Source organism: Typopeltis vanoorti, chromosome 11 (genome assembly GCF_054136105.1).
Source record: "Typopeltis vanoorti isolate ZY-2024b chromosome 11, IOZ_Tvanoo_1.0, whole genome shotgun sequence".
NCBI classification, from domain to species: domain Eukaryota; kingdom Metazoa; phylum Arthropoda; class Arachnida; order Uropygi; family Thelyphonidae; genus Typopeltis; species Typopeltis vanoorti.
The window spans coordinates 112,634,443-112,661,987 of record NC_143559.1 but is presented as its reverse complement, the minus strand read 5'-3'; the positions used below and the strand labels follow the sequence as shown (position 1 = coordinate 112,661,987).

The following is a 27,545-nucleotide window of genomic DNA, read 5'->3' as shown; positions in this document are numbered from 1 at the left end:
GTATAACTCCTCCCATAGAGTATGCAGCATCCCATCGATGTTTCCCAAACCTCAAGACCTTACATTTTGCTGCATTAAACTGACACCCCCATTCATTTGCCCATCTAATTTAATGATGATAATGATGATATTTTGCTTGAAGGTTAGGGAGTGAGTGGAATTGATTGCCAGAATTAGTTTTGAGTGCCCTAACAGTAAGTTTAAGATGTATGATAGGTATTATGTGTATAAAGGTTAGTTAGTGTTGGTTTCTGTGATGAATCTTCTGATTACATGGAGATAACTGTATAATAATAATCATAATACTTGAGAATAGGTTGGAAAAAAATTGTCAAAGAGAAACTTGAAGAAGAATGAGCTGGTTTCAGGTCAAATAGAAGTCGTCAAGATCAGATTTTCAGAAATAAGAGAACCAAAAGGCTTCACTACGGTGATGCACAAGTATTCGGATTAAGTGGATATTAAATCCAACATTATTTCAAAGCCAAATAGAGAAACTACAAGAGTTTCGTGCCGAATATAGAAACTATAAAAGTTTCGACAGATCCAAGCATAAGCAAACCTTTCATGACAGGGGCAACTCATAGTAAAGGTGGAGCAAGCTCTGATCACTGTTCTTCATATTTCCCATAATGCAAAACACATCTCCTAGCAGACATGTATGATGTTATACATTATACGGGGGGGGGGGGGTTCACTACCCAGACCGGTTTTGACCTTTTTTTGAGGTCTCGTCAGTGGGAGCCAGACTCAGATGTATGTAAATACTCAGATCGTAGTGATGCAGAGCTTATACTTTACATATGAGTTGCAAAAAAAGGTGTCACATCACAAAAGGCACCAAGAATTACTGAAATAAGAGAGCCAAAAGGCTTCACTTCAGCAATGCACAATTATTCAAATAAAGTGGATATTGAATCCAACATTATTTCAAAGCCGAATATAGAAACTATAAAAGTTTTGGCGGATCCAAGCGTGACACCTTTTTTCACAACTCGTATGTAAAGTATAAGCTCTGCATCACTACAACCTGAGTATTTACATACATCTGGGTCTGGCTCCCACTAACGAGACCTCAAAAATGGTTGAAACCGGTCTGGGTAGTGACCCCCCCCCCCCATAATGTATAACATTATACGTGTCCGCTAGGAGATGTGTTTTACGTTATGGGAAATACTAAGGATAGTGATCAGACCTTGCCCCACCTTTACTACAAGTTGCCCATGTCATGAAAGGTTTGCTTATGTTTGGATCTGCCGAAACTTTTATAGTTTCTATACTCAGCATGAAACTCTTGTAGTTTCTTTATTCAGCTTTGAAATAATGTTGGATTCAATATCCACTTAATTTAAATAATCAGATTTTAATTTTTATGATAGATAGTTGAGAAATCATGACAATATAACAAGGATCTATATTAGTTTTTTAGATCTGGAAAAGGCATACTACTAGGTGTCCAGAGAAAAGGTTTCAAAATGCTACGATTATATAGGGGAAATGGAACAGTATACAGAGCAATACATAATCTATATTTAATATGTATGTCAGCAGTTAGAATTGAAGGAAATACAGAAGGTCATTTTGATGTAAAATCAGGGTGTAAGACAAAGGTGCACACTCTTTCATCATTTATGTGGTGAATGTCATCACTTTCTTTTACATATTATGAAAGAAAGTGATGACATTAATAATAAGGAATGTGCACCAGAGTTGGTTATGCCCTTTACCTGGTTATTTAATGAAAGTCTTGCAATGGGAAAGATTCCTAAGGAGTGGAAAGAAGACAAAATAGTATCACTCCACAAACATGGTTCTAGGATAGAAGTTTCGAATTAGAGACGAGTCTGTATAACTGAGGTTGTGGTCAAGGTTGGAGGGATTGTTTAGGAACAGAATTCAGGATTGGGTTGATGGACATAGCATTAATGTCAGCATGGATTTGTAAAGGATAGGTTTTGTTTTATCAATTTGCTTGCATTTTATGATAGGGTAATAGGTGTGTTAGATAAACGAGAATCATGTACAGTGATATTCTTGGACTTTGCAAAGGAATTCGATAGATTACCACATGATAAGTTGCTGTACGAGCTGCAAAGGATTGGAATAGATAGTATATTGTAATGGATCGGAGATTGGCTCTGAATGATACCAGCAAGTTGTGTATGATGGCAGTGTCACAAGTGGCATGACCCAGAGTTCTGTTCTTGAGCTCCTGCTGTTTAACTTGTTTGTATATGATATATCATGTGGACTAATTAATTAGCATATGATGATACAGCAGCCGTTAATCCCATATGGATAGTATGGCATCGTCTTATGAAACCAACATGAAGCTATTGGTTATAATGTATTTTTTTGTCTGTCAATTGCATATGTTCTCCTGGTTGATTTGCATGTTCTAAGGGACAATAAACCCGAGTTTCTGGCAGAAATTCCCCCACCTCTGGTTAACTGACCACAAGTCTGGTTAACTGACCTTTAGTCAAAAGAGACCAGATACAGGTTCCTTGTGTCATGGACAGGAATCAAACCCAGGTCTTTCCGACCAAAGGGCTTCATCCATACTGACTGAGCTACGGAGTCTCTATCATGTGGACTGACTGAGGATCTTCAGTTGTTTGCTGTTGATGCAAAGTTGGGAAGAATTATAAGTAGCACTGCTGATGTTAATTCCCTTCAGGAAGATTTGAATAGACTTTTTACTTGGATAAAGGAGTGGGGTTGTAGTTTTAATATCAGTAAGTGCAAGGTGTTGCATTTTGGAGTGCAGAAATATAAGGCTATGTATTATATCGACAGTGCTGTACTGCAGGAAGTGGATGAGATTAAAGACTTGGGGTGATGGTTGAAGTTTAGAGGACATATTTCTAGTATTGCAGCTGATTCAAATTGCACACTACAATGTGCAATTTCTAGTATTGCACATTGTAGTGCTGATATGATAAGAAGTACTGTAACATGTAGGGATAAGAAAGTGGTTGTGCTACTGTATAAAGTCCTGGTCAGACCACACTTGGACTACTGTGCAGAAATCAGGTCACCTGGTTTTCAGTGTGATGTGGAGATATTAGAGAGGTCCGGAGACGAGTAACTACAACAATATCAGGACTTTGGATGGCTGGCTATGGAGAGAGGTTGGAAAAGTGTGGATTACAGAATTTGGTGAATAGGAGGAAAAGAGGTGATATAATAGTCATTTAAGTTAGTGAGAGGATTTTATCAGATTAATCCAGATGAGATTATAAAGAGTAGAAGGCAAGAAGGGGAAAACCAGAGGTCATCCCTGGAAGTTATGTAAAAGTGTGGTGAAGAGGGGTGTGAGGAGTAGATTTTTTACATGGATAATTGTTAGTGAATGGGACGTATTATCCCATTCACTGACAATTATCTATAGATCTGATAGTACAATCAACGATTGTACTATCAGATTTAATTATTATTATTACAGCCTCCATGGAGTTGGCAGACTCATCATGGGGGTTCATTCTACTGACAACATATTTATCATATATAATCTTAAAATCCTTAAAACTCCTTGCATTGCATTAACAATTCACATTCAATTGTTAATGCAATGCAAGGAGTTTTAAGCATTTTAAGATTATATATGATAAATATTTTGTCAGTAGAATGAACCCCCACAATGAGTCTGCCAACTCCATGGAGGATGTAATAATAATAATAATAATAATTAAATCTGTTAGTACAATCGGAGATGTCAAACTTAGTTCTTTGTTTTTTGCAAATGATATTTTACTCCTAAACATATCCAGTGCAAGTCTCCAGGATTATCTTACTAAATTCAGTAACAGTCCTAACAAATTTGGCATGAAAACCAGCAATAAAAAGTTTGAAACTGTGAAAATAGGAACATAATTTTTTCTGTTGTCCATTTCATAATTAATTTCCATCTTCACTAAAAACTTTGCTATTTAAGCACAATTTTTAGTGAAGATGAAAATTAAATATGGAAATAGACAACAGAATAAGCAAAACTGGTATGGTAAAGAGCCAGTGGAATAAATTTATATGGAATAAGAGAGAAATTAGCAAAAACACTAAATAAGTATTACACATGACAGTGTTCAAATCAGTTTTAAGTTATGGATCTGTGAGTTGGGTTAAAAATAAAGCACTTGATCAAATATTAGAGCTCACAGTTATGAGTTCTGAGAAAAATTAGGAGCCCGAACAGATGGCATTAGTGGCAGAATCATTAAAAATGATATTAGGAAGGAACTTGACATTGTTGCATTTAAAATGTGTGAGCAGAGCTAATCTAAAGAGAATGTGAGAGGAAACATTAGTGAAACCGGTATCTGATCCCAAGATAGCAGAGAAAAAAAAAAACCAGATTAAAAACCAAGAAGCTGATTTATCTGGTGTAATGGTTAGGAGAAATGTTTTTCGAGGTTGGCTGAGACTGAAACAATGGCCTTCTGACTTCTCAGTACAACACACAGGCTGCGAATCCGAGTCTTGCATAAGCGTGGGTGTTTGTAAAGCCTGCACTGGAGCTGTGAATTAGAAGAAAGCTTCCAGAGTGCGACCTGTCTTAAAAGTGTGCAAGAGAATAGAATGAAAGAAAAAAAGAGTAAAAGAGGTGATGAGTGATTCCAGGATAGCAGTACATGAAGATTCCATAGTTAGAGGACTAGGTTACTGAGAGGGTCCATAAGGTCTGCTATATAGCATGGAGAATGAATAGGATAATTAAGGCACTGGACATGAGGAAGAAACGAGCAAGAGAGTCAGACATGATTCTGTTGACAAATGATCTAAGTGGACATAAGAAGAATGTGAGGGCATATATCAGGAGGCTGTTGAGAAGAACGAAAGATAAATGTAGTAGGAAAGGTTGTCAGTGTCTTGCCAAGGTATGACAATGATGAGTTGCGATGGAAAGCCAAAATCATGAATGGTATGCTATCAGAGCTGTGTGAGGATAAGGGAGTACAGTTCAGTTTGTGGATGTATGGAATGTGTTTGAGGGAAGACTGAAATTATACAGGTGTAATGGGTTGCATTTGGATGGCTTTGGAGTGAGTGAACTGGAAAAAGTGCTGCTGGATGGAAGTACAGTGTGTATGATGCATACAAGAGATCAGAAAGGAAAGAAATGAAGGGAAAAATCAGGAGAGTGGTATTGAAGAGACAAGTGCATGGCAGCAGAAACAGTAGTAGTGTGAGAGATGAAGAGAGAATGGGAACGCAAGAGGAACAGAAAAATGGGGGGAGGAGCCTGGGCAGACAGGGAGACATGACATAGGGAGAGTGTATATTGAAAGTGGCACTGAATGTATGGATGAAGTATATTGTGATACAAGTGCAGTATGAGTAGAAATTGGCAAATCAGTTGAAGAAAAACCCTAGAGAGTTTTTAGATATGTGGCAAGTAGAAGGAAGAATGATCATGGTAAGATAATGTTAATGGATGAAAATGGTAGAATAGTAACTGCTGCAGAAGACATTGTTGAGGTATTCAGTAATTAATTTATAAGGGTGTTTCATCCTGATCAGGGTGGAATCATGAGGAACTTAAGTGTAGAGGACACAGAGGAAGATGACTTAATTATGAACGAGCAGGGGGTATTTGAGGAAATAGATAAACTTGATGTCAATAAGGTAATATGATTTGATGACATATCACCATGCATCTTAAGGGAATGTTCTAGGGAATTGAAAGTAGCATTGGCATGCCTGTTTAATATGAGTCTTAAAACAGCACAGGTTCCAATGGAGTGGAAGGACGGTAAAATTGATCCACTGCATAAAGGTGGTGATAAGGCTATACCTTCAAATTATAGGCCGATCTATATATCTGGAGCTTTGGTGAAGGTACTGGAGAGATTGGTGAGAAGTAGGATACAGAAATGGGTTGATAACAGCAGTATTCTCTGTGGTTATCAGATGGGTTTTTAAAGGGAAATCATGTTTCAATAACTTGCTTATGTACTATAACAAGGTGACAAATACCTTGGACAGGGGAGATGCTTATACAATGGTGTACTTGGATTTTGCAAAAGCATTTGATAGACTGCCACATGCCAAGCTGGGAAATAAGTTGAAACAGATGGAATTGGATTACAGACTTCTGAGTTGGATCAGTGACTGACTGTCAGATAGGTATCAGAAATTTGTATATGGGGGTGCAGTATCCCAAAAGAGGAAGGTCACTAGTGGTGTACCGAAGGGGTCAGTTTTGGGACCATTGTTGTTCAGTTTGTATGTTAAGGATATTGGGATGGGTTTAACTAATGATATGCAGCTGTTTGCAGATGATGTGAAACTGGGGAGAGCAATGCAGAGTCAAGTGGATGTTATGGCCTTACAGGAGGGCTTGAATAGATTGCATGAATGGGTAGGTAAGTGGAACTGTCAGTTCAGTGTTGCAAAGTATATGGTTTTGAGATTTGGTAAGCAACGATGGGATGCAAAGATACTTGGTGTGGAAACTTTAATGGACGTAGAGGAGATGAGAGATCTAGGAGTGATGGTGGACAAGGACCTGAAATTCAGGGGCCACATTGCACAAGTTGTGAAAATGTCACATCGGATAATGGCAATGATGAGGAGGACCCTGACATGTAGAAATAGAGAGATTATGATGTCATTGTATAAGGCCTTGATCAGTCATATGGATTATTGTGCACAAATTTGATCGTCAGGTTTTCATGGTGATGAGGATATGTTGGGAATGGTCCCAAGAAGATTCACAAAGGTGGTCAGTGGTCTTTGGAATGTGCAGTATGAGGACAAATTGAGAGAATGTAAGTTGCAGAGCCTCATGAATAGGACATAGATGGGAGAGGTATGGTTGAGACATATAAGCTAGTTAGGGGTTGTTATTAGATTGACATGGAAGAGATTTTTCATAGAATGGGAGTGTAGAGTGGTTGCTAAGTGGAATGCATTGGCTAAGTAGTGTGTTGTGAATGTAGACACATTGAATCATTTTAAAGCATGGTTGGATGAGCATTGTGTGCAATAGTGTGTATCTTCCATGATGAATCTCTGACTCCATGGAGGTCAAATGTTAATAATAATAATCTAGGCATACTGATTAAGTCCAAAGTGTGCTAGAAGTCTGAAATGTTATGAAATGAGGTACATAATGGAAATTGATGATGACTCTCTCCTGTGCAAAGTCAGGTATTTTTTAGGGAGCCTTAGGTGCAACACCCTCAAATATGAGAATAGTATTCAATGGTTAAACGGATTTAGTAGCTGCTCAGAGACAATGTAAAGCCTTGAAGAGAAAACTGCATTTCTTGTAGTCTGAGAGGTAATATGCTTATGCCAAAAAAAGATATCTCATCTCCTGGAGTTAAGTGTTCTCGAAAAGTAAGGCTAGAAGAAAAGAGTTATTTTTTGATCTAGATTAGATTTGATCAGATCAGATGAAGTGAGGATCAGATTTTCACTTTAAGACAAATAGTCGAGAAATCATGGGAATATAATCTGTATTTAAATTTTATAGGGAAGAATAGGTATGTGATAAGTATAAAGGTATATGATAACATGCCTCTTGTAAATGTTGTTCGAAACCTTATGTGGTATAATTTGAACATTATACAGAGTGTTATACAGCCTATAACTTAAGTTTTAAATCAGCAGTTAAAACTGAAGGAGGTACTGTAAAATCGGTTGATGTATAATCAGTATAAGACAATAATACACAGTCTCTACTGTTATTCTTCAGTAGAGACTGTGGATCACATGAAAGAAAGTGGTATTAAACCTGATGTTATAATTGGAAATATTCAATTCAGCTCCCTACTTTATGCAGCTGATCCTAAATATATGTTCCTAAATAATAATCCAGTACAAGTTTTCAAACTTTTGTAACAAGCATAAAGGCTAAATCCAGTTCCACTACAATGGCCATTTTGGACTACACTTTGGTTGACCCAACAAATTTTAAAATGGTTGTGTATGTGTGGATGAGAAAGAAAAAGTTGTCAAACTGGATGAAGCAGGCTGCAGATGTAAGTATATGAAAGAACTGAGATACCTGATATGTCTATACACAAATGCCAGGAGCATTGGGAACTAAGGAGATTAAGCTTGTTGTCTAGTAAAACCAGTATTTTTAGGAAGAAGAAAAGAGAAGGGGTACTACTAATGATTTTAGATGATTTGAGTCCAGTTAGGGTAGAAACTCATGAAAGTAATAAAAATAATAATGTCTCATGTAGCAGTGAGTTTGAGACTATCTGTTGGTTTGAGAAACCTGTTGGTTCATTTTCTGGGGATGATGAACTGCATCACCAAATTACAGTGATGGGTACAAAACAATATTCCAATTAAGATAGGTTAAATGCTGATATCAGTGTAACAATATCACCCATGGTATTAGTTACTGAATGGGAAAGATATCAGCAGTACATGAAGAGGCTTTGAAAAGATGCTTATATGGTCCTGGAATGTGTGTATCTGAATGTGTCCCTAGAATTAGAAGAACAAATAGGGTGAGAGTGAAATGGATGTGCAACCTTATTAACCACTGCACCGACCATTATGGATCAAATACGCATCCTCATACGCTTCGTATCCATCATATATTTCAATGTAATATCAATGGTATTAATTTTAATATGCACTTCGCATCCATCATAACTTTGACGTCTATAGATATCTTGGCCAGTAGCGTGGTTAAGCAAGAAATCCATAAGATGTGAAAGGAATACTGGGAGAAAAAAGAGTGAGAAGAGTTATGAAATATATCAAGCACAGACTAGAAAAGTTAGTTTTGTACAGAAAGAGTTAAATCTGAGTATGAAAATAAATACTCACTTTGCAGATTTATCAACCTAGTGTATACAACATGATCAATAGTGCTATCAGTACACTGGATGAAGAGATATATGTGCACAAGAAGGAGGTTCTATAGCATTTGCGTGACCTGGATAAGAATTCAGCACTAGGGACAAATGATATATCAGTCTTCTTCTTCTTCTACTTCTGCAGCTTCTCCCACTTAAGTGGGGTCACTGTTGATAATGAGTCTCCTCTACATCCTCCTGTCTTGGGCTGTCACCACATCCAAGTTCTTCATCCTCAAGTCCTCTTCTACCAGCTCCCTCGATCTCTTCTTTGGCCGCCCACGCTTCCTCCTTCCTTGCACATCCATCTGCATGACCCTTCTTCCCACATATTCGTTCTCCCTCCTCATCACATGACCAAACCATCTCAACCTTGCCTCCTGTATCTTTGCTCCTAAGTTCGTAACTTTCACTGTTCTCCTCACATAGTCATTTTTCAGATGATCCTTTCTGGTCACACCGCACATCCACCTAAGCATTCTCATCTCTGCTACTTCCATCCTGCTGATGTTATTTTTCCTCAGGGCCACACTTTCTATAGCATACATCATAGCTGGCCTCACTACTGTTCTATAGATTTTGCCTTTCAGATTGATCGGCACCCTCTTATCACATAACACTCCAGCAATATCTCTCCAGTTCCTCCAACCTGCTTGTATCCTGCATCCCACTTCCTTCTCAGCTCCTCCATCTTCTTCCACTGTTGAACGTAAGTATCTAAAGACCCTCACCTTCCTGATGACATTTCCTTCCAGCTCCAGGTCTGTCTCCTGGCTGCTGCTGCCCACTGTGCAACACATATACTCTGTCTTACTTCTGCTCAGTCTCATACCTCTCTCTTCCAGTACTTTTCTCCATCTTTCCAGTTTAATTCTCGCTTCTTTTCTTGAATCTGCACACAGCAAGATGTCATCTGCATACAACATTGTCCAAGGCGCATCTTCTCTCACCTCCTCCGTCACCACCTCCATCATAATGTTAAACAGAAACGGACTTAATGCTGACCCTTGATGCAAGCCTTACTTGAAAACTTTCTGTCTATCCCAGACAGGTCCAAACACTTGTCTTCACATTTCTGTACATCTCCTGCACCAACCTGACATATTTCTCTGGAACCTTCTTCTCCCTCAGACACCTCCAGACTTCTTGCCTTGGTACTCTATCGTATGCTTTCTCCAGATCAATAAATGCCAGATATAGCTCCTGTCGTTTCTCTCGAAACTTGATTTCCTGTTGGCAAACTTTCATGAACAGGTCCCACAGCAGGTCAATTCCCTCTTCCCCCAGTGCCTTCCATGCCTCCACTGGAATCCTGTCAGATCCCACCGATTTTCCATTCCTCATCCTCTTCATGGCCTCCGTCACTTCAACTCTACTGATGTTCTGCACCATCCCCTCAGAGGGCTGCCCATCTTCTCTGTGAGTCCTTGCATTTTCCTCATTCAAAAGTCATTCAAAGTATATTCTCCATCTGTTTCTTATGTCCACATCCCTCCATAATACTCTTCCTTCAGTGTCTTTGATCTGCCTCACATGTAAGATGTCCTTTGCTGCTTTATTTCTACGTTTCGCTAGTTGGTAAATTTTTCTCTGTCCTTCCTTTGTTTCTAATTGATCATACAGATCTTGATATGCCATGGCCTTCGCCTGTGCCACAACTCTCTTGGCTTCTTGCTTTCTCTCTCTGTACAAATGATATATCAGTATGTATGCTAAAGAAATGTCCAGCTGAACTGGCCCTTGACATGTTTGTATAACTTGAATTTTGGCTCAGGAAAGATCCCGCGGGAAAGGAAAGAATGTATGTGGCTTCCTTTGTACAGGATGGTAAAAAACCTACGTGTAACTACTGACCCATCAGAAGGAAAGAGTGAGGACAAGAAGTGAGAGCACAAACAGTCAATGAGTTCAAGGAATGGTATGATAGATTTTGTGTTTTCTGGGATGGGCCTCCCATGATGAGTCTTTTAACTCCATCGAGGCCTGAATCATAAACTGGAGAATTTTGGATTTGAATATAAACTATTGACTTAGTGAGCGAATAACAGATCAGTATCAGAAGTAGTATATAGAAGGTGTATACTACTGTCATATTTAAGGTAACCTGTGGTGCACCTCAGGGATCAGTCATTTCTCATTTGGGAAGACCCTAACAAGAAATGTTCATTTGTTTACTGATGATGCAAAGATAAGAAGGGCAATTAGCAATGCTGATTCCAATGCTGAATCATTCTGTAAGTGCTGATTCCAGCACTTAGAGAATAATTTGAATAGACTGGAAATGTGGGAATGATAATAGCTATCAATTTGATATTAGTAAGCATAAAGTTATGCACTTGGGCATGTTGAGATATCCAACAGCATATTATACTGGTGGGATTATGTTACAAGAAATTGATGAGGAAAATGATCTTGGTGTTATGCTGGATGGAAATTTGAAGGTCAAAGGTCATATAAAAATTGCAAATACAACCCAGAGGATAATTGCAATGGTAAAGTGAACATTGACATGTAAGGATAAAGAACTCATTTTGTCTCTTTACAAAGCTTGATATGACTGCACCTGAACTACTGCATGCAGATTTGGTCTCCTGGATTCTGACAGAATAAAGAAGCAGTAGAAATGTTACGAAGAAGAGATACAAAGATGATATCAGGATTATGGAATATAGATTTTGAGGATAAATTGAGAGTATATATACTGCAGACACTCGTAAACAGGAGCGATAGATGAAAGGATATTATAGGATATCAGTTTGATGAATTTTTCATTGTATGCAAGGGGAGAAGACAAATGGAGGCATTCATGGAAGATAAGTTTGCGTTTGGTTGAGAAAGGGATGAAATTAGATTCTTCTCTCTCAGAGCAGGAAGTGAGTGAGTCAACAGTTTACATATCAAAATAGTTAGTTCATTTAGTGTTAAATTTAGGAAAACACATTAAGCCAATGTGGGTGACATGTGACTTCCCTCAATGAGGCCTTGACTCTCTTAAGGTCTCTGATAATAATAATGCTGCTATTGTTTCATGGTAAGTTGAATGATGTAGGAGATTTGTTGTAAGATTACCCAATTAGCCTTTTTATGAAATTTATGATACTATATTAACTCATATGTATTTTGAGTTAATGCGCAAATACATATGTTTTACTTTGTTTCTTTTTGGTGAACTGCATAAATTTGTTTGTATAGTAGCACAGTAACATTTCCATTTCTTTTGTAAATATTTTTATGTTCATAAGAACTTTTTTTGCACACTTCTAAAGTGTTAAAATGAATTGGAGAGGCAAAGGTTTAAGGACACTAAGCTTTTCAAAAACAGGATAATGTCCTTCCAAAGTAAGGATAGTGGTGGTCAGTAGGTAAATATTCTTTAAATGTATTCAAGAACATTTTCACTTCCCTGCTGTGGAAATGATCATAACGTTTTAGTAAAAATTAACTTATTCATCAGTTATTTAGATTTTGGCCTGATGAATAAGTTAATTTTTAGAACTTAATTTCAAGTGAAATATTTTAGAACTTAAAAAATGTTGCTGTAGAAATTACTTTTCTTTCCAGCAAGTTGGATAAGAGGTTGGCCTCACAGACGACATCATCCTCTTTTTAAAACTACATCAATGGATTATGGTAGTCAGCCGCCTAGTATTCATACTGTGCCAGTCACCTACTTTCCATGTACAGTTCAGTTTACTGAGGTGAGGTAAAATTATAGTTTTTTAAATAATACTTATTACAAGTTAAGATTTTAGTATTAATGTACTTCAGTAAAAGGAAACAAAACACATTTGAAAAATAATCATTATTATTATTATTGCATGGACACCTCCATAGAGGCCTAAGCATCATCATGGGAGACCCAAACTATCAACGCAATAATTATCATACACCTATCCTTGAAACTATTAAACAAACAAAGCACTCACAACTGACTCGGCCAACCCACTCCACCACTCTTTCTACAGGCAAAAAATCTACTCTTTATACCCTTGATAACCATACTCCTACCCAACTTCCAGGGATAACCTCTTGTTGTGCCCCCTCTAGTTAAGTGCTGAAATATTTCCTTTGTATTAATCCTATAAAATCCTTTAAGTAACTTAAACATTTCTGTCATATTTCCATTTTTCACCTATCAACCAACTTTTGCAATCCACAAACCCTCAATCTATCCTCATAGAGAGCATTCCACAGACCACTCACCATCTTGATCACTTGCCTCTGGATCCTCTCCATCACATCCTCATCCCCAAGAAACCCAGACCTGAGCACAGTAATCCAGATGCAGTCATATCAAGTCTTTATAAAGAGAAATGATAATTCCCTTATCTCTGTTTGTTAGTGTTCTTCAGTAACCAAGTAATCCTATGAATTATCCTGACTACTGTAAAATTGTACGATTTTTTTATTTTCTATTAATGTACGTTGTTATTGCTTCTTAGGTGCGCCTTTGTAAATTTTTTATTTGTTCTTCGATAATTACTATTAACCTTCTTATTATTGACCTTTACTCTATTTACTTAATTTATTTTGCCCTTTATTCTTCTTATATTTTTTTTATACTATCATTCCATTAACTATGCCAGTTTAACGAAAATTTTTTTATGATGAGTTTAGTTTACTAAGCTTCTCTATCTTAAATTTTGTTCCCCACCTTTCTTCCTGCCCTTGTCCTTTGTTCCTACTGCACATAAAGCAGACTCTAATATTAGCTATCGCCAGCTATACGATTGCGGTATATTTAATTTCTTGCACTCTTTGGCCTGACAAATTTATTTGATTTACGACTACGCCAGACAGACAGAATAATAGAGAGTGAGAAATTAATGAACTGGAATAAAAACAAAATCTAGTCAAAGTTTTCTTAACCATATAACAAGTCGTGGCAATATCTAACTATAGTTCGCCCACCGATTTGGGGTCCCTCGACACTTCTGCGCATGTCAGAAAAAGGAGAATCCATTCCGATAATAGGGTAATCAGTCTGTCTTCTGGGATGTAATAATAAACAAACTCAGTTTGTTTATTATTACATGTCGTAAAATTTAGCTTTTCTTTTACGAACATTGCTATTTTTAAAGTGTAACTATTTTGCTTGTATAACAGTTGGAAAAATGTACGTAGAGTGTTAATACGTGCAAATATTGCGTTCTACATAAAACAATGTCACTTCGCTCCATGATAAGTTTCCTTTTATTCTGGGACTTTTTAAAACAAAATCCGATTTCATGAAGTATTTTCCTTAAAGTTTCTCTTTTCCAAGGAAAATTAATTTTTTCTTTAAGCACAGGAATCAATTTTGGAACAGTTGGCACTCTTTTCTCGACCACGTAAAATTCGTGAATAGCTCTTCTTATAACTTCTACATCAAAATCATTCAAAGCTACGGTTTCGATGGTTTCTTTCTCTGGCGCTTTTTTTTTAGGAGATTTAAATTTTGGCTTACCTTCACCTTTTGATTCCCTACAAATTCTTTTAACAGTCGATTCAGATACGCCCGCAATTGCACTTGCACGTTTTATGACTTGAGAAAGGGGAACAAGAAGATGGCCTTCTGACGATTCTTTTTCGCAGAATGTCAGCACATTATTCAATATTCTTTTGCAAGAGCTACTGAAATGTGTAACAATAGAACTTGTTGACTGTACTGGATCCATCATACAAATTAATAATAAAAAAAAATGCAAAAAAGAGAACAACAAAAATCAAGCTAGTACTAGTACAGCGACAGACAAGAAAGCACATGATTTCACATGTTGGCGACCAATTCGTACGTCCTTCATTTCTTTCTCCCCTTCAGCATGAATCGACTATTCTTGGCATCAAGCCAAGAAGGGATCTAGAAATGGTGTGCGAACTATAACACACACACACACAGGTCCATAATCTTTTTTAAGATTATGGACCTGTGTATGTGTTGCATTGCCAATGATCAGATCAAATTGTTGTTCTAACAAAAAAAAATTGAGATTACAAACTAGACACATAGTGGGGAATAGCTGTTTCTCCCAGCATAGCTAACTCCAGAAAATACATTATACAATTAAAACATACATATACACTCTGCGTTCACGCAGCCCTAACGCACTACATAGTATTATACAATACATACGAGACAAACATTGGAGAATAACTGTTTCTCCCAGCATGGCTAACTTCAGAATTTTACCTTACACAAATCTAGCATATACATTTATGCCACTCTGACACTCTACTCAGTATTTCACAAAATTTAGCACAGACACTTACTTAACATATTTAAATACAAATTTTACATATCTACAATCCAGGAAACATCGATATGATGTGCTTACTCACAGTTCTTCTCTTTATAAACAGTCCTTTACCACGAATAAGATTTCTATCCAGACATCTGGAATCTTTGCCGTGATATGGATACGTCTTTCTTTAACTTGGACGTTTCTATACTCGTTATATCGTCAAGGTTGTTTTGGCCTGAGTAGCAAACGACATCCTTCCTTTTTTCTTTCTCTGCTGATGAATGCCTGTTGATGACATTAGTAGGCATCTGGAGAACTTCTGATTTTGCAGACACATTGGCAGACTTGCCTAGGAAACTTCAGGGAGACTCACTGTCGAAGAAGCTCCGATGATAACCGTCAGGGTCACGAGGGACAAACTACCAAACTTCCAGCCATGAGCTCATAATCCTCGTCTCTTCTCTTCCAATACAGCCAAAAAAAAGAACAAAAAGCCAGCTTTAAATACCCTTCTCATTCTTTGTTCCTATTCTGAAGTGCCCGTCATTACCCTCTGGCACGATGATGTCACTCGGGTTCTCTCCTGCTGAAAGTCTTTGTTTTAGGTGCTTAATTTGTTCGCAAGTTGTTGCGAACCTTTCTTTTATATTTCTTGCTGACTTACTATGTTAATAAGGCATAATCCATTTCCTCTATTTTTAAACACTATAGTTATACAGGTAACATTTAATACATACATTTAACTACTTTATTTCAAAGTAGGTAATTTATATTCAAAGAACATTTATATGTCTTATTTTCCATATTATTTTTGATTTGATACCCTTATAAAATTGAGCCCGACAAGTTAACTAAATTAACTTATCGTGTGAGATTTTACACTACTTTAGCAATATGCCCTCTAAACTTCACCTCTCTATCTACTGCTATCTCCAAATTACTGGCTTTATCAATTTCCTGGAATAAATTTCCCCCAGTGTGGTACAAAGCTTGTAATCTTTGTATTCCAAAATGCATAACTTTACACTTTTCCACATTTATAATTATATTTTGCCTGTTTAAATCATCCTGCAAGCTCTGTCAACTTCACCTTGATTAACTATTAAACTATCCAACTTTGTATCATCAGCAAACAACTGAATATCGCCCTTCAAATTACTTCCTATATTATTTATGTACAAATTAAACAACAGTAGTTAAAGAATAGAACCCTGTGGCACCCCACTAGTCACCTGTATTTTCCTGGATTCTGCTCTTCCACTACTAATTTTGATATCTGTCCATCAACCTTCTTTTCATCCATATCATCAGTTTTATATCCATCCCCATGTGTTGCAGTTTGCATAACAGATGGCTTTTCAAAATCCAGCAGTATTATCATGTAGCCATTCGCTTTATCCAACTCATCTGTCACTCTATTATAAAACGTTAGTAGATTACTAAGGTACAACCGACTCTTCACAAAGCCATGCTGCCCCTCAGAGTATCACATTCTTATCCACCTACTTCTGAATTTTCTTTTTGACCAACTTTTCCAGTACTTTTACCACCACTCCTGAGACTCTGATTGCTCTATAATTCGCTACCACAGACTTAGATCCTCCTTTATGCAAAGAAATTATTTTGCCCTCCTTCCACTTGCTTGGGACTTTTTCAGAGCTGAAACTTAAACCTCTAAATTCATTAATCTCTGTTTTCACATCAGTCTCTGTCACCTCTGCTATTACAATATCTTCAACTTGGATGATATACCCCTGCAAAGTGGTTACTCAGTAGCTCAACAATTTTGTCTGCCTCTGTACCCTCTGCATTAATTGAAGTTATCCTTCCATAGTCATTCTTCCTTCTACTTGCAACATAATGAAAAAACTCTTTGGGATTTCCTTTTGCCTGCATGGCTAATTTCTTTCCATAATCTGATTTCGCCTTCCTTACCATGTCACTTTTCTTGCCTGATCCTTGTACTGTTCATAAGTGAGCTGATCACCTTTCTCTTTACAATATCCTGCACTTTTTCTTTTTTTTCAACTCAGTCATACTGCTTCATCCAGATATCTCTTGACTGTCTGTTCCCCATCATTATGAACATACTTCCCTTTCAGATCCTTATGCTATGGTATTGCTCCAAGCTGCCTCCTTAGTGTATCATAATCACCTGCCTTATAGTTCCACATATACCCCTTTCTTAATTGGAATTCCCACATGTTTTGCTATCTCCCAAATTGACCACAAGATCACCTTTCCCAGTTGGAGGTAATCGAGCCACCTTTGTTATTGACAGATCTTCTGATCCTATAACCAGATCCGACACTCTGGTACCCTGATTTCCCCACTCCCCCATCACATTCTGCTTCAAGCAATTATCTCTCAGTAAGTGTATGAATCGGGGGAAAATTCTCCATGCTTGCTATGCATGCTGCGCAAGCTCATTAATTGAAAAAGAAGTAATATTTATTTGTTAATAAATGCATGCATTTAGGAGAATTCCATTTAGGCTTTTATTTTTGTAGACAGAAGATGTCTTAAGCTTGCATGGCAATAATTGAGTTTTGTGTTGTGTATCGAAGGCCGGTGCTTGCTCGTCTAGTCAAAGCTACCTTGGCTTGCTCGGTTGGAGAAGCTTCCAGGTCCTCGCAGCAGCACTGTGATTTCACACGTGCGCATAGCCATTTCTGCTCTCTTCACGTCGTCTTAAACACAAGGCCATACGCAGTCAAAGTAGCTCTAACCAGTGAGCTTCAGCCAGCCTTTACAAGTGTGTGGCTTGGGAAAATTAAGTTACAACCAACTTTTTATGATGATATTATTGACCAGTTCATAAAGAAGAACTATAGGGTAGAATTTGTATTCAAGTAGCTAAATTGAAAAAGATAGAATATTATTTGTAAATAAATGTTGTATTTGTATGAGTAAATGCACATAAATTTCTAAATATATAGTTTTAAATGGTCAGTAATTCATTATTCCGCTAATCAGACTTCAATCGCACCTCTCCCTCCCTGAATGATAAGAGCAAGCGTGAATTTCAAGATCAGCATTCACCCCCTGGTATGAATTCCACTTCCTTCCTGTAATGTGATCTTTCCTTCTGCTCATATATGTCTCTGAAGTTGAAGTATCCCATAATAACTCACTTTTAATATTCAGTTTCATAAGTATAATCTGATTTTGCTAAACAAACCTCTAAGAATACATTTGTCAGCATTAGTGATGGACTTCTCTTGTTTTCTTTTATATACATGTTATCTGATGAAAGAAAATAAGTACATATAACCTGACATGATTAGAAGTTCGATAATGGAAGAACTTCCTATAAGCATAGATTTAAATATTACATTAGAACCAATATCTAAAAATGAAATAATGAATGTAATAGAGAAGATGAAAAGTTGAAAGCCATGGACATCGATAATATAGCAACAGCAATGCTTAAGACAGCTAAAGAAACCACTGCTAATAAACTGCAACTGATCTTTAACAATGTGCTAGGGAATGAAAATATACTTAAACAATGAAAAGAAGCAATGATAATTATAATCCCAAAGAAAGGTGATGTGAAAATTGGAGAAGAATTAGTTAGTCTACTGTCAGTACCTGCAAAAAGTTTTTGAAAAATTTTCTGAATGCCAGAAGTATCAGAAATAAGGGAGATGAAATGGTTTCAATGATTGAGTTTATTTGCCCCAAAATCATTGGAATAAGTGAAATATGGTTGAATGAAGATGATATCCTATTGGGAATAGAAAGATACAGTATTTTTCACAAGGATAGAAAGGACAAGAAGGAGAAATGCTGCTGATGACAGCAAGGAAATTATGTCCACATAAGGTTGACATGAATGAGGGAAAAAGTGGCAATGATTATGAGGCAGTGTGGTGTGAGTGATGATACTATAGGCAGGGAATGTGGAGGGTGGTGTTGAAGAAATGTATAAACAGCTTGGATTAGTGAATAAAGGAATGGTAATTATTATATGCAACTTTAATTATGACGGTATAGATTGGATGAAGGGATAGCATTTGGAAATAAGGAAAATGAATTTCTTGAGTTCTTGAGAGATAACTATCTCAGGCAGCGTGCAAAGGAGGGTATGTGAGGATCAAGAGTTGATTATGGTGATTATGACAAGCTTAGGAGACAGCTTGGAGCCATAGCATGGAATAAGGAGCTGATGGTAAGGAAATAAATGCTGCATGGAAACTGATAAAGAAATACATAACAGCATCAATGTGTGAAAGTATTCCAAAGGCCAAAAGGCTGAATAAGGTGTAAAATGGATGAATGAGGGGCTTAAGCATGAAATCTGGAAGAAGAAGGTACTTTGGAGGGAGTACAAGAAGAATAATGGTAATAATTAGTTACATGAAGAGTATAAAGAACAAGCCAGGAGAGTGACTCAGTTAGTAAGGAAAACAAAAGTGGAATACGAGCAAAAATTGGCAAATCAGACCAAGAAAAACTCTAGAGAATTTTTTAGATATGTTGCAAGTAGAAGGAAGAATACTTTCCTTTATTATAAAAACTATAGAAACAACTACCATGTTAGTTTTCCAGCAAACCCTGACTTTGGGACGCTCTAAGCAATTATTTCAGCTTTTATTGGCCACCATCCATTTTATATGTATACTTATATGAGTAACTTTCTGTGAACATGTTGCTCTCTAGCTTAATTTATTTTTGTAACCAAATAGATCATAATAATAACAGGACATGAGCATTGATATAGTAAGTTTTTTTTCCCCACCAGAGGTAGGCCAGTAGTTTAAATGGTTGACCAAATCAATGTAACTTTAGCATACCATGTGGATTGTGTTTCAGCTTGTTTCTTTGTTTGTATGTGTATACTCCAGATGGTGACCTTAACGTGAAGGTGGAAACTTTGATTGATTATTTTGGTTTATATTAAACTTAAGTTTTACTCTAACATGGTACTTCTTTCCATAATTTTTACAATGAATAGAAGGAAGAATGATGATGTTAATGGATGAAAATGGTAGAATAGTAACTGCAGAAGACATTGTTGAGATATTCAGTGATCAATTTATAAGGGTGTTTCATCCTGATCAGGGTGGAATCATGAGGAACTTAAGTGTAGAGGACACAGGGGAAGATGGCTTAATTGTGAGTGAGCAGGAGGTATTTGAGAAAATAAATAAACTTGATGTCAATAAGGTAATATGATTTGATGACATATCACCACACATCTTAAGGGAATGTTCCAGGGAATTGGAAGTAGCATTGGCATGCCTGTTTAACACGTTCGCTACCACGCTCCTCGGGCATAGTTTGTTCCCGCACGCCAAGCGCTTTCGCGTCTTCAAGGTCACTACGAGTAATCTCGTAGCCGGCTTATCAGACAGAATTTTGTTTCATACACCAACCACGAGTAATCTCGTATCACCCCCACCCATATATTACATGCGCTGACAAATGTGTTTATTGTCTCTAGTCTCTAAAAACCTTTCACCATGACCAGTAAAAGAAAACTTACTGATAAAGAATTAGAAGTTTATGCTAATATGAACGATGATGAATTTAATGAATATGCACAAATTTTAAATGGTTGAAGCAAAAAATCGGAATGGTAAAATTCAGTTATAGCCACATATTGTTAGGGACTATAATTTGGGTATGTCAGGCATCGATCTTTCTGATCAAATGCTTTCTTACTATTCCCCCTTACGAAAGACAATTAGATGGGCAAAGAAGTTGGCAATACGCATTTTTGATGTATACATTCAAAATGCGCATAAATTTTATAATATAATTACTGGAAATACAATGACTGCGTTAAAATTTAGAGATCAATTTATCTCAGTTTTTTGTTGGAATAGATAAGCTTACAGCATCACAGATTATCAGCAGGATTCGGGATCTTCATTATTTGGAAATCTTAACATCTACAGAAAAAAATATTCGCCGACAAAGCCATGCCGATTATGTACACTGAACAAACAACGACGCGAAACTTGTTATTATTGTTCTGTTTGCCAGGAAAAAGCACCATTATGCATGGAATATTGTTTTAAAGTGTATCATTCATAATTTGAATAAATTGGTTTTTATGTTATTGATTTCATTTTATTATTTTTATTGATTTTTATCAGTTTTAAATTGATTTACAAATTACGTGTTATACTACGGATGAGCTCGCGCTTGTCATAGAAGGTTGGTAATCGACATACGAGTATATTCGTAGTTGGCTTCTGAGGCACATACATAATATACTAAATTTTAGTTGAAATTATTTCCCTTCTATCAAGCCCCCAGACGTGCTCTCCACTTTATTCAGAATCCAAGGGTCCAAATTAAGGGTAATTATACTAAGGGTTAACTCGTGTTTGGCATAGGAGGTCAGGAAATCGACATACGAGTATACTCGTAGTTGGCTTGTGAAGCTCATATACGAACTACGAGTATACTCGTAGTTGGCAGCGAACGTGTTAATAAGAGTCTTAAAACAGCACAGGTTCCAAGGGAGAGGAAGGAGAGTAAAATTGTTCCACTGCATAAAGGTGGTGATATAGCTTCAAATTATAGGCCAATCTGTATATGCGGAGTTGTGGTGAAGGTAATATCATGGAAATATAACCGATCCTTGTTATATTCCCATGATTTCTCAACTATTTCTCTTAAAATGAAATTCTACTTTCATAAATCTTACCAGGAACACTTAGTAAAGAAATTCCTCTGTAATTCTCATATTCAGTTTTATTCCCTTTTTTATAGATAGGTACTATGAGCGTTCTACTCAAATCATCTGGAATTTGACCCCCTGACAAGCCTCTCTGAAATATGCAGTATAGCCAGTGTACACTATACCTCTCTATTTTAGCATTTCTGGTTAAATATCATTTACTCCAGCTGCCTTTCCACATTTCAGGTTTGTGATAGCTTCTTCTGCTTTCATGTACAGATATATATTCCAGATGGCATTCCACTTGAGTGTTTTCATGCTATCATTATGCTGCCACCTTGTTTCATTTAGCAATCTTTCAAAGTAATTACTCCATACATCAAGAATGTCTTTATCTTCAGTTTCAATGTTCCCTTTATCATCTCTAATTCCTTTTACAGTACTCTTTCCTCCATTTCTGAATTTTACCACCTTCCTGATATTTATTTTCTATGTTCTTACCAAAGTCTTCCCATTACTTTTGCTTAGCTAATTTCTTACTGATTCTTACAGAGAGGTGAGGTCAGAGTTGTATGCGTTTAGAGGTAGCAGCAAAGAAAAAAAAAGATAAGTTTCATTATTTTTTATTAGTTTTCTACTTTAAATTACATAACGTAAAGCATAGTCTGTGGGTAATTTGCAGTTGGGAAATTTGTACTTAAAAACATAAAATTTTTAGTATAGTAGTTCTTAGTGCTCTATTTGAATGATGGCAGTAGTCACAGCTCAGTTTACTAATGGCTTCTCACCAAGTCTTTCTCCATTTAAGGACTACATTTGGATAGTCCTTGAATGGATGTGTGTCAGGCGAGAGATAGGGGATTGCATTTATGCGGAAAATGTAGGAAATGGGAAGAACTTTGTGAGTTGGAGATTAGTATAACAGACCTCGACAGTGTTGTGTCAGAGGCAGGAGAATACTGACTAGAGAGACAAGTAGCATGATAAAGGGTGAGGATAACAAGTGGAATTAAATGAAAAAATGAAAGTGGGGAATGAGGTAAATTTGAATCTTGAAGTTTTCAGAGATGGTCTTAGTTGGGTGGATGAATGAAGAGCAAGAGCAGATAGCTTGTGGAGGTGAAAGGGGTTGAGAAGTGTGAAAGAAGAGGTTAAGAAACTGGAAATGATGAATGCAAAGTGAATTAGAGTAGGAGTGAGAGAGAGAATTATGGGAATGATAGAAGAAGAGAGATAAGGAGAAAAATGTGAGCAAGTGCTGGAACCAGGGATGAAGAGATGCCAGGACAATAGGATAAGTAGGGGAACAAAGAAAGAAAGTGTTAGAGGAGAGAGAGTGAGGGATGCAAATGGGCAAAGAAGAACAGAGTGGTAAGAGGTGTGATGAATGGAGACAATGATCCGTGGTGTGCAAGATAGAATGCTTGAGGAGAGTTTGCCTGGAGAAACAATAGTAAGTATGGCTATGACAATTAAGCGGGGTGAAAGGAAGGATGGATGGGATGAGATGAGATGATTGTGATAGTGAGCATGAATGACCTGAGAGGCAGTGTGAATTATCAGGGTGGATGGTAGCAGGTGTGGCCTCTTGTGGGAATAGGTGCTTGGGAGAAGGGGAATGCATCAGGTAATGCTGAATCAAGTGGAGTCTGGAGGGGATAATGATAGATATAGAAACAGTGACATTTTTATTTTTTATACTAAATGCCAGGAGTATCTGGAATGAAGGAGATGATATATTAACAGGATCTTTTTCTTGTGTCTATATTAATGTCTCTGGATGTTAGAACAGTTTTCATATCAGTAAAGGCTTTTCTTGTTATCTCTATTCTTCTTTTTATTTCTTTAAGGGAATTTCCTCTGTCTGTAAACATTTGTCCCAAATATATAAAAGACTAAACCTGTTCAATTTTCTTTTTGTTAACAGTTATGTTGTTTCTTATTTATTGGTTCTCTTGATATAATCATGCACTTAATAATTAGTCCCATGTCTAAGCTTCTGTTGTAAATTTCTGTGATTAAGTTTTGAAGAGCATCTTCAGATTCAGCAATAAGAACTGTGTCATCTGCATACCTGAAGTTGTTGAAGTTCCTACCTCCGACTTTTACACCCTCCAGTTCTGAAATATTTTTAAAAACTTGCTCACTATATATATTGTACAGTAAGGGTGATTAAGACACATCCTTGCCTTACTCCTTTTTTGATTTCAAAGTTGCCAGAACACATATTTTTATATCTTACTGAGGCCATTTGATTCCAGTATATATTTGTAATTATACGTAGATCTTTTCCTTTTAACCCATTATTCTGTAGGATATGTATTAATTTCTTGTGATCTATTGAATCAAATGCTTTGGTGTAATCAATAAAACAAAGATATATGCTTTTCTGGTTGTCAAGGTTTCTTTCACATAATGCTTTCAAATTGAAGATTCCTTCTCTTGTACCTTTGTCTTTTTGAAAACCTGATTGAGTGTCTTCTATTTCTACTGACAAAGTGCCTTTTATTCTTTCTAGATTATTCTCAGTAGTAATTTTGTAACATGGCTTGTTAAACTTGTTAGTCTATATTCTGAACATTCAAAAGTTCTTGGAATTTTGGGAATAGTGACAAAGATGGATTTCCTTAGATCATCAGGGATGTATCCTGAATCATAGATGTTATTAAAAATAACCTTTAGGTCATTAAGTGTGTTTTCATTTACTTTCTTTAACAATTCAATGGGGATCTGATCAGGGCCTGGTGTTTTACCTGTTTTCATTTGACTTAGAACGTATTCTATTTCTTCATATGTAATTGGTTCACCATCCATATTTTGTATATCTGGTGCATCTGTGCGATCAGAGTCAAACAGTTCTTTTCCATATTATTTCCATCTTTTTATGATATCTTGTGTGTCAAGTAGCATTTTTCCATTTTGATCTTTTATACAAGGATTATGGTTGAAATTTTTCTTTTTATTTGTCAGGGCTTGGATTGATTTATGCATTTCTTTACTATTGTGTTTCTTGTCCAATTCCTCTATTTCTTTACATTTTTCATTTAGTCACTTGTCTTTAGCCTTCCTGCATTCATTTTTTATAATTTTACTGAGTATTATATACTGTTGTGTACTTTTCTTTTTTTGTCTTTCATTCATAAGTTCTAGTATTGATTCAGTCATCCAGGGTTTTTTCTTATTGTATTTAATTTTTGGGATAACCTCGTTAGCTGTCTTATATATTGCACTTCTAAAATTTGACCACCTGTTTTCAATTTCCTGTGTTACAAAGTATATTGTCTTCTGTTTTATATCCTACATGATGTAATTTCTTCCTAATTTCTGAGTTAAATACCATTATGTTGTCAGGTATATTCAGAGCTGTGAAGTCAAGTCTTTCAGTATGATTGTTTTTAGAAATATTTTTTAGTTTAATTTTTAAAGTGGACACAACAGGGTTATGGTCTGAACCTACATCAGCACCTGGGTATGTTTTTAATGTTGGTTATATTATTTTTGTATCTATTATTTATCATTATGAAATCTATTTGGTTTCTTATAGAGTTATCTGGGTTTGTCCAAGTATACAGTCTGTGCTTTGGATGTTGAAAGAAAGTATTCATTATGCACAAGTTGTTTTGAATGCAGAATTGTATCAATCTCTCACCTCTTTCATTTCTGTCGCCTAGTCCAAATTCTCCAACAACTGGATTTTCTTCCCCTTCTCCAACCTTTGCATTCAAGTCACCCATCACTATGAGTATTTCATTTGATTTTACATATTCTATAGATTTTTGTAAGTTATTATAAAAATCTTCTATTTCTTCATTATTGTGATTTGTCGTAGGGGCATAAACCTGGATAATTATGATGCTAAAAGGCCTTGCAGCTAATTTAATAAGTATTATTCTTTCATTTATGGGACACAGCCCCATTACACAATTAAAGATGTCTTGCTTAATCATGAAACCCACTCCATATTCATGCTTCTCTCCACTAGAATATGCAAATGTAAATCCATCTTTTTCTAGTTTTTCCATGTTAGGCCATCTTGTTTCATTAATTCCTATCACATCAACTTTAAGTCTTTTTATTTCCTGTATAAGGTTGTCAAAATTCCCTAGTTTATATAATGTTCTCACGTTCCAATTTTCAAAATTCTGTTTCTTGTTTTCAAACGAGGAATATCAGATGCCAACTGTTGGATCGTCCATCCTGTCTTTTGATCCACCATCTTGTTTTAAAGTTGCTCTTATTAAGGTTAATTAATTGTATGTTGATTACTAATCCAAATATAGGGAAATTTCTATTATACTGCGCCACCCTATATTCAGATTAGTCTATGCTAAATAGTGGAATCAAATATTAATTAACTTTAGCAGTCTAATTTTTATATATAGGCTGAACTTGACATCAACATTTAAGGTTCCCACTAGGTCCGATAATTTTATGAACAGTGCAGTGGAAAAGAATCAGGCTAACAACAAATTGAAATCAATAAAACAAAACATTTAATGCAGGGTTATATAATATATATATAAACATACTTTGGATACAAGATAATGCAAAATTAACTCTGTTCAACAACTCATGACATTCACTCAACTCTTGGTATCAAACATTGAGTCTTTAAAATCTAATTTCTCCCTAATATACAAAGATAGTTCTAAAGTTCAACATCACTGATCACAGCAAATATTTTAACAATTGTATTCTCTAATTATCTGTTAGTCAGAAAACACATAGTCAGTCAAGAGTTAGTTATCACTTTAAAGGGGGAAGACTATTAATCTTCTAGCTTCAGCTAAATTCAGCATAAACACCACAGTTAATGTTAGGATTTAACAGGAGGAGTTAATTCTTATAACTTCACTCTAAAATACTATAAAGTACAACTGTTCTTACCGGAATAAATCCTTGCACATATTATTCACTGAGGCACACTTAAAACTTTAGTTAACGATTACATTGGAGCTACACAATTCAAAAGTAATCTTCTTTAAATTAACTTAATCTTTGATCTCAGCACATCACAAATGCAGACACACTTGCACTAGAAAATTCACTTATTCCTCATATGCTACCTTGCAATAGAATCAGCTTTCCACTAATCTTCCTTGAAAGCTCTGGAACTCAACATTAACTTCAGAATTCCATATCAATATTCTGAGTTGTCAATTTACATCTCGATCCTTCGTAATTCGATTACAGCACTTAATTCTTTGTACTACAGCCTCTTACTTAACTCCGTGCTGCTAATAAATTCTTTCCTCATCTCTATTGTACTGTTCTGAGTGCCGTTACTGTGCTGAGTGCTCCAACTGTACTCAGTCCCTAGTTCCCCAGTTCTAGTGTCTGACTGACTGCCCCTGTTTACTCTTGCTTTCTGTTTATACACCTTCACTCCTTTTCCCCGTCAAAACTTGTTCTCACCGTTTAGCTCATGTCAATTCCATCTCACGTCCATAACTCATGTGCTACCATGCTCGCGCTTTCTACTTTTAACTCCGTCTCCATCACAACAATTAGAGCATTACATAAGTATAAGCATTATATAACATTTTACCTTTACATACAGAAACTAAATAAAAGGATATTTTTAAATTCAAATAATATACAATTAAATATGATGAACACAAATTCTTCTACTATTAATATAGAAATAAATAAAATAATCTGAATGTTATTTTTATACAGAGTCCTTTCATTATTAATACATATCCTAGATTAAATAATTAAATAAAAAAAAACTCAAAGGTAATTATATGAATAATAGTATATAACAAGAGATTTACAATAAATAATATCTACAAATGTAGCCTTTGATATGGTGGATTATGTTGAATTCTGAAAGGAGTATTAATCATATTATTTTCTCTT

General features: G+C 36.1%; 1 protein-coding gene across 1 annotated transcript in view; it reads left to right on the top strand.

Moving 5' to 3' along the window:
- Positions 1-27,545, top strand: part of LOC150101953 (piercer of microtubule wall 1 protein) — a 122,562-nt gene that overhangs the window by 84,062 nt on the left and 10,955 nt on the right. The window contains exon 5 of the mRNA XM_090400908.1: positions 12,387-12,523. Coding sequence (XP_090257034.1) covers positions 12,387-12,523 — 137 coding nt within the window. The remainder of the gene's footprint in view (positions 1-12,386; positions 12,524-27,545) is intronic.